At 37.2% G+C, this 14707-nt stretch overlaps 1 protein-coding gene across 1 annotated transcript; it reads right to left on the bottom strand.

The window, feature by feature from the left end:
- Positions 1-6304: 6304 nt before the first annotated feature.
- Positions 6305-8483, bottom strand: LOC128737956 (FAU ubiquitin-like and ribosomal protein S30). Its single transcript, XM_053832745.1, has 3 exons — positions 8457-8483; positions 8092-8173; positions 6305-6717 (listed from the first exon to the last, which is right to left on the bottom strand). The coding sequence occupies exons 2-3, from the start codon at positions 8164-8166 to the stop codon at positions 6394-6396; spliced, it is 399 nt and encodes a 132-aa protein (XP_053688720.1). The 5' UTR covers positions 8167-8173; positions 8457-8483; the 3' UTR covers positions 6305-6393.
- Positions 8484-14707: the final 6224 nt, after the last annotated feature.

The following is a 14707-nucleotide window of genomic DNA, read 5'->3' as shown; positions in this document are numbered from 1 at the left end:
TTTCTTTTACGTCACGATTTTAACGATTTTTGAATTATCACGGTTTTTTTTACAATATTTTTGAAATTGATGGGTTTATTTTAAGCTGTTTTCTTTTGCCCGCCAAGCATCCCCAATCAGGGCAAAAAAAAGACTTGAAAATGTCCCGTTTGACCTCTTTTTCCCGTTTTTCTCGTTTCTTTTATTCTTTTCTTTCTCTCACTGTTCTTATTTCCAGTTTTGATTTCTCTTGTTTTATATTTCCATCTAACCTTATTTCTTGTCTAGTTTTCTCTTTTTTCTTTCCCGTTTTCCCATCCTTTCTGTTACGTGTTTTTTTCTTTTTTCTGTCTCGTTTTTTATTCATTTTTTTTTTCTTTTTTCTGTCCGCTGTTTTCTCTCTTCGACGACTTTCTCTCTTGTAAGTCTTCGTTTTCCTCTTTTCCAGTCCCGTATTTTGTTTTCTATCCCGTTGACTTCTTTTCTATTTTATTTTCTGTCTGTCCGTTCTTCCTCCTCTTTATGTCCTGCTTTTCCTCCTTTTCTGTCACGTTCTGTTTTCGTTTTATCTCGGTTGCCTGCGGTTATGATTTTTTCCCTCTCTTGATCTTGATGATTATGATCCCCTCTCTTTTGCCTTCTTTTTTTCTCGTCTTCCTCACGCCACGTTTTCCCTACCGTTTGGTTTATTTCGATTTCCTTTTTTTCACCAACTTTTCTTCTTTTTCTCTGGCGTTTTTCCTCTTTTTCTATCCCGTCGTGCACTTGTGTTCTGGTTTTTTGATCCGTTTTTTTCTTTGTTTCGTACCGTTTTCTTGATTTTCGTTCTTGCTTTTCTTCTCTTCCTCTTGTTCTTTGCTTTTCGTTTCTTCATGGTCTCGTGTTTTTTTGTTTTTCCGCTTTTCTTCGCTTACTGCCCCAATTTTCTAATTTACAACCCTTATGGAAGATAAGGACGATAATTATCTTAAGATAAGATCAAGATGATCTTGCCCAGTAAACCATTTGGCTTGTATATCTCGATTGCAACTGAGATAAACGAAATCATATCTGAACGAAAAAGTTATATTTCACGCCATATAAGAACATATATGTACCAAAGTGGAGGCGATATACGTACGAAAATTTTGACAATTATTTGTAATTCTATTTTGCGTAGTTTTTATAACACGCAACTAAATACTCCTGAATATATGATTATAATCAAATATTGCAATCGTCTATACTGCTTTATAATTCACAGTCATGAATTGTATATGAAGACACTCACGACTGCAAAACAACTTATTGTTCACTTCGATTTGACATACTCTAATCATTATACAATTCCAATGTAAAATTGACATGAAAACGATTTAATGTGAACTTTCTATTACGATTTTGTGTTATCTGGGTGTTTGATTTTGTTTTTCACTCGTTTTGTTTTGTAATTTTCCTTCCATCTTTTGTCTTCCGGTTTTTCGCTTCCAGTTTTCCTCTTTTTCTAACTCTTTTTTTCATCTCCATTTTTGTCTTCGCCTGCGTTTCGTTTTTCTCTTTTAGTTGTTTCGTTTTTTCTGTTGCCCCTGTTTTTACTTTTTTATCTCCCGTTTTCCCGTCTTTTTCTCTTCCGTTTTACCCAAAACCAAAGAAATGGTTCATTTTTCCTGTTTCGTCTTTTTCTGTATTATTTTTGCATCCCATTTTGTTGTATCGTTCTCCTGTTTAACATTTTTTTCCTGTTTTCCTCGATTTCTCTACCGGTATTCATTTTTTATCCCTTGGTAGTATTCTTTTTCCCTTAGATTTTTCTTGTTTTCGCTTCTGTTTTCTCTTTCTTTCTTTCTCGTTTCTCCACCTTTTATGTTACGTTCTTTTTGGTGATCGTTCTTTCCTCTATTCGTCTCGTTCCCTCTCCTTTGCTATTTCATTTTTTCTGCCCGCTGCTTTCTCTTTCTTTTCTTTTCTTGTCTCGTTACGCGCTTCTGATTTCTCTTTTCTGCTCCGTTTTTTTCTTATTTTTAGGCCCGTTTTTTCCTATTTGCTGTTTGGTTTGTGTTCAGTCCCGTTAAGCCCTTTTTTATTTTTGTGTTTTCATCTGTTCCGTTCCTCTTCTTATTATGTCCTTACGAATCGCCTACTTTTCTGCGTGTTTTTCTTTCATATTTCTCGAGCAACATGCGAAAGGGGCCTATGTGCAAATGAGGAATTCTCTTCGTGTCTCCTTTTTTTACGTTTATCACGGCGATATTAATGCATTCCAATGCTATTTTTCTTAATTTTTGTTTTTTTCTTTTTTTTATGATTTGATTTTTAAATTAACGCGGTTTTATAATTTTTTACAACATTTTTCGAATTACGGGTTTATTTTAAACGGTTTTCTTTTGCTTACCACGTATCCCCCGGGGAAAAAAAAACATATATATATCGCGTTTGACCTTGTTTTATCGTATAGTTTTCTCTCGCTGTTCTTACATCCACTTTTGGTTTCTGTTATTTTATATTTCCGTAAAAACTTTCTTGTCTTGTTTTCCTCTCTTTTTCTTTCCCGTTTTCCCATCTTTTGTGTTACGTGTTTTTTTTCTATCTAGCCTTTCCTCTATTTATATCGTTTTTAGGCCATTGCAAATCAATTCAAAAGTTTTTGTCACCCCCCCCCCCCCCCCTTGAAAATTGGCTTGAAAAGTCGGGGGGCAAAAAAATAATTTGTAGGATATTAGTTAAATTTTTTTTTTATAAAATCAATTGTCTGTGGGCTCTACAGCCTGAAAAACTTGAAAGATGAGTGTACGAGTTGAGTTAACACCTCTAGCATGAAATAGAAATGGAAATTCAAACAGCGGAATTTCTGAAAATCGGCCAAAAAAATTTTCTTTCGTTTTTGTCTTTTTTTTCGTAGATTTTTGCATGGAAATTAAGAACATATATATTAAAAGCAAGAATAGATTTGGTTTTCACGTTTAAACTTAAAATAAAAATGCCTAAAATCCATATTTTTTTAAAAAAGTCACTTTGTTTTTTTACGCCCCCCCCCCTTCAGTGGTCCAACACCGGAAGGACAAAAACTTTTTAAAATATTTGTAATGGCCTAATTTATTTTACCATCTCCTATTACTCCGATTTCCGCTCTTTTCAGTCTACGTTTTCTTCTTTTTCAGTCTACGTTTTCTTCTTTTTCAGTCTCGTTTTTTATTTTCTTGCGCGTTAACTTCTTTTTTATTTTATTCTTTATTTTCGTCTGTTCCGTTCTTCCTCTTATTATGTCCTTCTTTTCCTCCTTTTCTGTCGTTTTTATCTCGTTTGTCTGCGGTTATAATTATTTTCTTCCAGTTTTATATTTTTGTTTCTTAATTTTCCAGCTCCTGTATTTTCTCCTTTTCTTTTCCAATTGCTCTCATTTTCTTTTCTGTTTCTCTCGTTTTCTTTAACCCTTTATAAGGCAGTGGCAACTATATCGCCACCAATGAAAAATATTTGGTTTGTTTCTATAATACTATCGGGATAATTATAGAAGCAAAATAAAATGGCAATATAGTTGCCACAGCCTTATAAAGAGTTAAACGAAAACTTTTTCCAAACTAAATTCTACTAGTTTTTCTTATTCGCGACAGATACGTATTTCGCCTACGACTTGTAGGCCTCATCAGTGTCTGTTTTCCAACTGCAAGTTGCAGGCGTACGTATCGAATTAAATTTAGAAAAAAAATCTTTTATTTAATTTCAGGTTTCGTATTCTACTAAGACGCTCCAAAAAACTTCAGTCGTTTGCTTTTTTGTTTCCTCCTTCTGTCCTCTTTTTGCCTTATTTTTTCTTCCGTCTTCTTCTTTTCTAATTTTTTTCTCCTTACGCCACTTTTCCCAAATCAGAGGGGTTGTGTACAGAAAAAGAGGAAAAACGTGAGAGTAAAAGAAGAAAAATCGGCATGAAAAAAAAGAAAAACGAAATAACAATCGAGGGATCGAGGGGTAATTTTTTGTTCCGATTTTTCTTCTTTTTCGTACCATTTGATTTTTGCTCTTACTTTTCTTCTTTTTCCATCCGTTTTTCCTCTTTTTCTTCGTTTTTCGTTTCTTTTTGGTCTCGTGTTCGTACCGGCGAACCACATGCCCTGGCGGGTGTTGTGGGTTCGAATCCGGTTGTAATCTTAGATTACAGCTTGGTTCGACTCATGCACCTTCCAGTATTGGACAAAAGGTAGGAGTCAAAATGACTACTTGTCAAGCATAGCTACCAATACCCCCCCCTTCCTTTCCGCTCTTCCCCACCTTCACCAAAAATTTTCATTTCTTTCCCCTACCGTCCCTTCATCAAATGTAGAACCATCGTTTCAAAAAATATTAATTTATATGTATGACCTCATTTCAAGGTCAAGACTAAAAACTTGAGATTAGTCTATCAAAACGGAACAGAAAAGATGGAATAGACAAGAAGAAAGTATGGGGGAGAAGCAAAATTAAGAAACTAAAAAAGAAGAAATGGGGAGAAAAAATAAAGACGAAAGACAAACAGAATAGAACGAAAAAGAAAAACAGAGCATGCCAGAAAAGCCGCAAAAGCAGGACATAATAAGAGGAAGCATCGAACAGGATAAAAACGAAAAACCATAAAAGGATTAAACGGGGCAGAGCACAAAAATAACAATATAGGAAAAACGAAAAACGGACCTGAAAATAAGTAAAAACGGAACAGAAAAGACAAAAACAAGTAAGAAATCAGGACTGACAAGTGCGAAAAACGGAAAAAGAAGAGAAAGAGAAACAGTGGGCAAAAAAAGGGAAAAAATGAGATGTATAGAGCGAAGACAGAACAGAAAAAGAATGAAAACATGACAGAAAAGGGAAAGAAAAGGAGAGAAAACAGAAAAGAAAATAAGAGAAACCAAAATAAAAAAATAGAATAGCGAGAGATAAAAATGAAAACCGGAAAAAGGTGTCAGCAAAAATGACAGACAGACAGACATAAATCTGTCTGTCTGTCTGGACTGGACTGGACTGGACTGGACTGGACTGGGCTGGACTGGACTGGACTGGACTGGACTGGACTGGACTGGACTGGACTGGACTGGACTGGACTGGACTGGACTGAACTGGACTGGACTGGACTGAACTGGACTGGACTGGACTGGACTGGACTGAACTGGAGTGGACTGAACTGGACTGGACTGGACTGGACTGGACTGGACTGGACTGGACTGGACTGGACTGGACTGGACTGGACTGGACTGGACTGGACTGGACTGGACTGGACTGGACTGGACTGGACTGGACTGGACTGGACTGGACTGAACTGGACTGGACTGGACTGGACTGAACTGGACTGAACTGGACTGGACTGGACTGGACTGGACTGGAAAAGAGAAAAAGAGAAGCATTAAAGAGGTAAAACGTGTAAAAGAATAAGACGAAAAATGTCGATCCTGATTTCAAGTAAAAATTCGTGTCTAATTTAATGCAAATTCCAGCCTAATTTAACGTCGTTTAAATGCATGTCGGTTTTTAAGCCCATAATTTAATGTTAAATCTTAAATTCAATGGTAAGTGAAATTTAAACTTTGATTACAAGTCCTATTTCTATAGTAAACTTTCAGGCCCAATTTCAAATAAACACTACAAATCCTCTTGCAAGTCCAGTCCAAATTACTCCAAATTCAAGTCCAGTTCCAGTTCCAGCTTAATTTGAAATAAAGTTTCAAGCCCAATTCAGCCCTAGTTCAAGTTTAATTTAGGGCCCTATATGTGAAGTCTGATTGCAAGCCCAATTTGAACTCTAATTTGCAGTCCAGTTCCATGGCTAATTCCCAGGCCATTTCCAACTTTGATTTCAAGTCCAATTGCACCTCAAAGTCCGGAGTTTTCAACCTGATTAGCCGTGCGCGTGCAGATGGGCAGGAAGTGACCTGCCAGTGTGTGGATTGAGAAGTACCAGCTACGATGTTGCCATAGCAATTTGGTAACAAGTTGTAATGACACATATTGCTCTATATTGCTAATCTAAACGTATAATTTGCCAACAATCACTTGGCTCTAAGATGCGGTTTTCCTCAAGTGCAACTTACCCGTAAAATGGAGCTTTCTATAACTGTTACGTATTAGATATTACGACTGAATAACCCACTCAAAAAACAACGATAATTTCCAATCAAAACTGCGAGAAAATGCTTGACGCGGAAAATTCTACTTCCATTCGTGGTCGCGGCCTACTCCGATTACTCAACTTGCTCGAAATGGCGATCGTTTATGTTTTTTATATTCAATTTTTTTTGTCAGCAAAAAGATCCAACTTAGGAAAAACTTCTTTTTAACGGACCGTCATCAGTATTCGGAAATAAACAAGCGACGAGAGAACTACATCTTAATAGTTAATGGATTACAGTTTATTTTCCCATCAATCTTTCCCCTCTCAACATTTTTCCAACGAAAAAAGAATCGTCCCTCTTACGTCGAGTTCGCGTTTGGTCCACGTCGTCGTCCGAAGGCCTGCACGGCATTCGAGAAGTTACGGTTGTACTGGATGCGACGCTTGGCACGACCGGTGCGCTTCTTCTTTTTCTCCTTCTTCTCGACCTTCGGGGTTTGACCCTTGACCTTACCGGCACGAGCCAACGAACCGTGCACTTTACCTCCGAGCAGCGGAATGGTCAGATCCAGTTCGACGGACGACAGAGAGCCAACTAGGGCTTCGGTACCGAGGATGGCACCCTCGCAGGACAGCACCAGCTGTTCGGCGTCTTCTACATTTTCCAAAGCGGCAAGTTTTACCTAAAAAGTGTAAAGCAGATTATTAGATGGGGTTCAATTTTTTAGGATAAGTTCATTGTACGGAAGCAAACTCCTCGAACCGTTATAAATTAAACGGTTTAAGTCTCATTGTTCCGATTGCTCTAGCAGATGAATTTTTAGGAGGAAGCAAACATCTGATCAGAGGATGTAAGTTCCGCTGGATTCTGCTAACTTTACTGACGAGTGGGTGGAAAATGTCTTACCGGGAAAGAAAAGTTGTTCGAACGAACTATACCTCATGCAGCTTAACAAAAGTCAGCAACATGATTCTCATGGTTCGATTGTATTCTAGCAGAATGTTATACTTAGGAGGGCAATCATCCAGCCACAGGAGTCGATGATGCCCGCTGGAATCTGCGTCTTCACAACCAATTTACGTATTCTTTTGTTTCATTCTTTAAACCTCGTCAAGCCCAGTTATTCGGGAACCAAGACGAGTCATAGTGAATGATTTACTCTTGCAATCAACTTAGAGATAAAGTGCCAATCATGAACGGAGACACAAATCGGGCCAAATTTGATTGCTGTTTTTCGGATATTCTCACAAAAAAGTATTCAAAAATTTGTCTGGACTTTACGCTCCCTACCGCTTCCACCGTCAAGAGGGAAACGAAGGTCTCAAAGTCCAATTCACTCTGGCAAAACAACAGTAAGACCAGCCGATAAATTACCGGAGAGTCTTTCCCTGAGTTTTGCCAAACTGTTCCATAGTTCTTTCGTCTGAATTGCTTTTAAACATTGGAAATTAGTATGTTTCGACCTTTGAACCTCGCCCAGTCCAAGGATTTGGAAACCAGGCAAGTCATAGTGATCGATTTGCTTTAGCAAACACTTTAGAGATCTATTGCGATGGGTAAACGACGCAATGATCGGGCCAAATGTGATTGCAATCCTGTTGGTTTTTTCTTCCAAGTTCCGCCTGTTAAAAGCAATTCAAAACAATCAACTTCAAAATCTGTAGTGGGAGTTATAAGTCGTACCACTTCCTTGACCAAACGGTACGAGTTGGGAACCCCTCCGAAACCTTCTTAATCTAGCAAAATGTTCTTAAACCGAACAACCAATCGAGTTTAGGTTAACGATTTGGTAACATTTGCGGTTGTTTTACTCGTAAAAATGTCGAAAAAATGTGCTGAGCTAACCTGCCCCATCATTCTGTGGTAAAAATGCCAGCAATGATCGGTCAAACACTCAGCCATCGTTACTCTAGCAGCGGTTCTAGGGAATCCTGGCCATAACCATTTACGGAGCCTGGATTCTGCTGTACACTGCATAACCTTTCACAGTTTTGTCGAGACATTTTCCACCGGCTACTCGCCCTATCAATTTAAAAAAAAACTAGTAGATACTAACCTTGATTTCGCTGATAGTTTCCTGGGGCTGAACGTCCAGGACGTGTGTGTTGAGACCTCGAATATGCAACTGCATTTTGCGGCTAAAACAAGAACACCAAGGTTAATAACTATTCACTTCGGTTTCGGTTCAGGTTCACGATGGCTTTCTCGCAAGTTTGTTCCGGAATAATCGCACCACGAACGAAAACAATTCACGGCTCAAAACAGACTGCGATCCGTCTAGCAAACAGCGCCATTAAATTCACATTATTCTACGCGGTAAACAACTAGCGATTTTAGGTAAACCCTATTTCGAAAAGAAAACTCATCTTCCGTAGGTAAAACATCGGATCTTTCCGGAACAAACGCGAAGACAAAACTTACTTCTTGCACAGTACGAATCAGAAAAGAAAGATGGCCTTTTGACAGCGCACAGCGGAAGCGGTTTCGCTGTCATTCTACCTGCGGCAAATGCGAAGCGTCGCTTTTGTTTCCGGTTGCGGAGTAGCTCATTTTCGTAGCTTGTCGCATCAGGAATGTTATTTGAAAAAGGCTTCTCGTGATTTTGATTTTTTTTTATGAGAATAATTTAGCTGCACATCATCGTATTCAAAATGTAATAAATAACCCGCATTTGGCACCTTACTAGACACCGCAGTCTAAAAGTGCGACTGGCACAAAAAGTGCAACAATGGGAATACTGTGAGTGAGAAAGAGAAAGAGTGACAATTGCAATGTTATGCTGTTTTGTATTGTCATATACATTGGCATTAGAGAAAATAATCTGGATTAATCCAGGTACAGCTGCAAAGCACAATACTATTTGTGAGATGTTTATATCCTCTCATAAACAGAAGTTGTACACACTTAGAAAAAAGCACCGATTTCGGTAAAATTTTACCGAAATATAAACAGAATAATGTTCGGTAAAATTTTTTATGTTATACCAAACGTTACTAAAGATCAGTAAACGTCGATATGCACGACCGAAATTTTTACCGAACGTTCAGCTGTTTAGATTTCGGTAAAATTTACCGAACTGTTTAAGTGTGTATAGCCTTTGTCTGAAAAATCTAGATAGAATTAACAAAAGGGCGAATGTCGCAAATGTAAACAAAACAAGTGAGAGTTACTTTTTGCTGGACCAGCATAGGAAAATCAACCCTCACTCGGTTTTTTTACGCTTGATCGATAATACCATCAAATTTTATCGTCACGGAAGAATATCGAAAATGGGAGGGTTTAAAGTGAAATCTTCTTCTTGGCTTGTTATAATTTTAACATATTTGTTCTATTTCTTACGAATTTTTGCTTTTACTGTCATATTATCGTTAATTATTATTAACGATAAGAAAACTATCGTTATCCAGCTATTTACGAGCCATAATGGTGGACGTGTTCGTAATATTTGGACAGCATTTTTGACATTTCCCTAATATATCGCACGTTTTCTTTCCGCGCGTTCACGGCAAAACTAAAGGAATGTGCCATTGCTTACAAATAACATTAAAGCCAAAGCACGTTCATCGCAAATATGACGTACCATTCGGATGTCCTCTTTTCGATTCACTGTCTTTTGCTCCGAGAAGGTTTTACTAGTTTACTTTCACACCATATCGCTTGTTACATAGCAGCAAATATGGCAATACGCAAACATTTCTGTTGCGGCACAAAGCCGCAATATGACCGCGTTGACCTTCACATTTAGCAGAACAACAATCAGTGTACTTGGTCGAAGATGAGACAAAGCGCTATTGTTGTTCTGGCTAGATGTAGGAACAATAAGCTATTATCAAACGATGTACCTATAAATAGGGTAATAAATGTGAGTCTTGTAGTTCAGTCAGTTCGCAGCCACCGCCGTTGGCGGTGGTGTGCATATAGCAACACTTGTTCGTCATCTATTGCATAATAGTATCACAGTCCCGTTGGTAACCGGCCCCCCTTACGACGATCACAAAACAATTTCTGTTTTATTTGTATGAGAGTCCTTATCCTCCTACCACAGGGGTAGAACCCTCACCCAAATCATCATAAAATAAATAATAAAATAAATAAATTCAAAATAAATTCATGCTTCCAAAAACACCCACATGCCAATTTTGATCCTTTCGCTTGATTAGTTCTAGTAGAGTTATGAGGAAATTTGTATTTCATTTGTATGGGAGCTCCCCCGCTCTTTAGAAGGGAAGATGTCTCAGGCTGTGAACCATTTCGCGAAATTTTTAACTTTTTAGTTAAAGTTTGACAGTTCGATGGCTATTTCTCCTCGAGTGGTTAAAATCAGTTCAGAATGCGAACCATTTCATATTTGACAGATTGATAGTTGTTTTACTCAATGAGAGCATATATAAGGTGAGGATGAAGATATGTTTCTATAACAGCGAATTTATTTATTCAGTCCAGGTTGGAATTGGATGAATTTTTGGTGTTCACTTGCTCCTATTAGATAGATAAAATTTATCTCATTTCATTTCGGGTTGAATAAACAAATTTGTTATATGTTAAACATCCATACATTGGTGAAAAAAAATTCAAGGAAAAATCAGTGAAACACATCGAAACTCTTTCCTCACCTGTGGCATATCTCATTGGCTCTCAGAACTTGGTTAAAACTAACCATACTTCCGAGCAGGGTTATTTTCGAAAAACCATCGTACTGTCAAATTTTAACCAAAAAGTTAAAAATTACGCGAAATGGTTCACAGCCTCAGTACACCGTAGAAAAAAATCCTGCCTTTTGAAACCCCCACATACCTCACTTGGCTCCATTTGCTTGATTAGTTCTCGAATTTTGAGGAAATTTGTGTTTCCTTTGTATAGGAGCCTCCCCTTTTACACCCTCCTTAAAATTACTCACTTACTTCCCGATAAAATTGCTGGTCATTTTATCTATCCAACGACATATATATTTTTTTAGTTTCGTTCAGTAGTTTAGTAGTTATTAGCATTTGAAATCTTTCATTCAAACGTTACACTTCAATTTCCGTTTTCACAAAGTGCTACCCAGTCCCAATATAGTAAACAAAGACGTAGTCCTACGTCAAAAATGTTCAGATTAAAAGCGGTCAAACGAACGGGAGTCCACGGTATACACACAGACAAACAGACATAACACTCGTTTTCCATTCATCGTACCGATTAAACCGTCATTTCAAATTTGGGTTTAGTTGGGAATGTCTCCGTTTTGGTCAACGTGGCGCTTTTTGGCGAAAGGGGAATTCCCCATAAAAAATACTTACTACTTCGAGGGATACCCATGTTGCTATTTGATATTTGGGAATGTCGATCATAGATGGTGCTACTGTTTTACCTGACTCACTGCGAATATGCGTATTATTGAAGTAAAACGTAGCCATACGTTTTATTCGTTTATAACGCATATTCAGTTAATATCGATAACAAACGATTTTTAATAAGTTGTGCTTTTGTTATTGCATTTAATTTGTAAAAAGTTGCATAAATAACAATTCAGTTTCACAATACAATTATTGCGTACTACTGGCACATGAAATATAATGTTTAAGTTCGTTATTTTTAGTGATCAAAATAAACGATATTTTCGATACAAGGGCGATATTTTTCGAAACCTTTCGAACCAACACGATCCCGCGAATACAACGCATTTCGCAGTGAGTCAGTTAACACAGTGGTGTTCAGGCTAAATGTGAGGTACGATAATTTTTGTTGATTTTTCTTCCAAGAGTTATGTCTGTTTGTCTGTGGTATACACTTAAGCCTGATTCTCGAGCTCGGCAGAAAAAAATACCGCGCACTTAGTTTTTATTCAGATCTTCGGTAATTTATTTTGCGGATTTGATCAACATATTTAGAAAAATGCTGAGCACTTCGGTAATTTTTCAAGGAATGCTGAGTATCGTCACTACTTGACATTTCTTAATACAGATCTTCATCAAACGGTGGCGAGTTCGTTAATATTTTTTGCTGTATTTTTTCGCAAAGCGATTCATTTCGTAACTGTCAAATAATTCAGCAATTGTTTAACGAACTATCAGTATTTATTACGGGATAGCCCGCAAAAGCTATGCTGAGACCAACAAATTTTGCGGAAGTTGTCATCAAGCATTTGTTAGCTGTCAAAATGAAGCGCAATCAAGAAAACACTTTATTGCGTGTTTAAAGTGTGTGGAAATTGTTCAAAATATGAACAATGATAGTTCTTCTTAAGAGTTAAGTGACGCATAGCAGAGCTTCGCTACGTTATTTAACCTTCTTTATATAAGGTATACCAATTTATTATGTAATTTGTGTTTTAAATATATATCCCTCCATATCTTTCATTCAGTTAATATTGATTTAAATTGTAAATCTTCATTTCCCTTCTTATTCCAAATTTTATCATCAGAAACAAAGCAGCAAATGCTACTTAGTTCTTCGGTGCCAGACTTCGCAGGTAGCTGCAGAACTACAGGACGATTGCGGGGCTGGTGCTGCAGCTACCCAGTAAACCATTTGGTTTGTATATCTCGATTGCAACTGAGGTATACGAAATCATATCTGAATGAAAAAGTTATATTTCACGCCATATAAGAACATATATGTACCAAAGTGGAGGCGATATACGTGCGAAAATTTTGACAACTATTTGTAATTCTATTTTGCGCAGTTTTTATAACACGCAATTAAATACTCCTGAATATATGATTAAGATATAATCAAATATTGCAATTGTCTATCCTGCTTTATGATTCACAGTCATGAATTGTATATGAAGACACGCACGACTACAAAACAATTTATTGTTCACTTCGATTTGACATACTCTAATCATTACACAATTCCAATGTGAAATAGACATGAAAATAATTTAATATGCACTTTTTTATTACGATTTTGTGTTATCTGGGTAGGTTGACTCGGAACAACCTCTTTTAGTCCAGATTCGAACATGCGGCGACTGGCAGAGCCATACCTCGAGACCAAGTTAGAACCATATCTGTGCATCATAGATCCTATATAATTAATTATATTTATTTTTAAGACATGATTTCAATAAAAATATTTTTTTAATTTATGACGACAATTCAGTACAAATTACCGAAGTATCAGCACTATAATTACGGCTTTCAGCAATAATTTTTGCTGAGAGATTTGTTAATTTATACTGAACAGTCCGCATTTTTTGACATTTCATAAAAATATTTTCAGTGCCGAGTGTTCGTCTAGCAAATTATTTACCGAACTGACCACCGAACGTTCAGCAGTTCTAATTTCGTCAAAAAATTACGGTGTTCGGTAAAAAAATTTAAGTGTGCCAGCTCACTCGGTTACTTTTAAATTTACCGATATTTCAACTATAGAAAAAAGCTTTTGACAAGGTTCGTCAGAACGTTTTGCCGAGATTTCATTAAAAACTGAGTTTGGCGAATCTCGTCAAATAAATTTGCCGAAATAATTGTTTAACACGGTTTGTGCCTGTAGTATCCAGAGTTGCCACTGCAATCTCGAGACCTGCACGTCCATGGTCCTGGTCGTAATGCTTCCTATTTCTGTCAATTATTGTATATACCAGGAGCTATGCATACTAAAATAGAAGACTATAAATCTATAATATTTTACGATACTACAGTGCCGAAGTCAGCGAAAAATGTTGTTGAAATTTCGCTTAAAATCTTGCTTGAAGTCGAATCTCGGTGAAAAGGACGTTATCTACGCGATCGCATCGGCCGCCATATTACGTATTAAAATTTAAGAAGCCAAATGTCTATGTGTAGCAGGTTTGTGTAAAAAACGTGAACAATTTTATTTGAAAAACGTGAAAGTTTATGTACAAAATTAAAAAGGAAGAAGGAAGAATTAAAAACGTGGAATTAAAAACAAGACTATGGACACGGTTTTCCAAAAGCTACTCCTGGAAGACGTGAGAATACACGATCTTTTCCGTAAGTAATTTTTTATTAGTCTCTCTATTTAGCATGAAACGGCATCGATTGTTTGCTTTTTTTGTCGGGAAACAGTGTTTGGATACGTTGAAGTGTTTCAACGACATATAAACACACATATTCGAAAGAAGCACTTTGCTCCGGATCGCATATTTTACGACTGCACATTCCCTAAATGCTGATTACGATATGATCGTTTCCATTCTCTTAAGCGCCATATCCTTCAGCAACATCCGCCGGCTAATCAAAGCATAGACACAAACTTACCAGATGAGCAAATTATGCTACTTTCATCTGATTCAGATCCAGACGGAGAACCTAGCGTATGAAAAGCGGTAAATGATCACGAAACTCATCATAGCCCCAGAATGTGAAATGTCATTCAATGTAAATTCAGTATTCCGGAGATGTATCAATAAACGCTACCTAATACCTATTAGGTACCTACATAAACCTTCATGGCATCATTTACATGTAAAGAAATGGCAATTGTGCATCTGCCGGTATTACCTGGTCAGATAACCTGGTTTGGTACTACCTAACCCCATAAGCGCATTCCATTTAAAAAGGCAGCTCCGTGGATATTCGTTTATCAATCGTGTCAGTTTCTAGTGGAGAACTAACAACGCCTCAAAGAAATTTACTATCGAGTGTTTTCGTTATTAGTGAAAAATAAACCTACATAAATTAGAGAGATGTCTGCAAACTACGTCAAAGCCACTTTCCAGTCGA

The sequence above is a fragment of the Sabethes cyaneus genome, chromosome 1, assembly GCF_943734655.1.
Source record: "Sabethes cyaneus chromosome 1, idSabCyanKW18_F2, whole genome shotgun sequence".
NCBI lineage: Eukaryota > Metazoa > Arthropoda > Insecta > Diptera > Culicidae > Sabethes > Sabethes cyaneus.
Note: the sequence above shows the minus strand (reverse complement) of the source record. Positions and strands in the feature narration are given on the sequence as shown.

Bases quoted from the DNA above. Each gene is read 5' to 3' on its own strand.
- LOC128737956 (XM_053832745.1), bottom strand. From the start codon at position 8,166: ATGCAGTTGCATATTCGAGGTCTCAACACACACGTCCTGGACGTTCAG. The intron at 6,718-8,091 runs GTTAGTATCTAC...TACACTTTTTAG, and splicing joins AAACTATCAGCGAAATCAAG to GTAAAACTTGCCGCTTTGGA.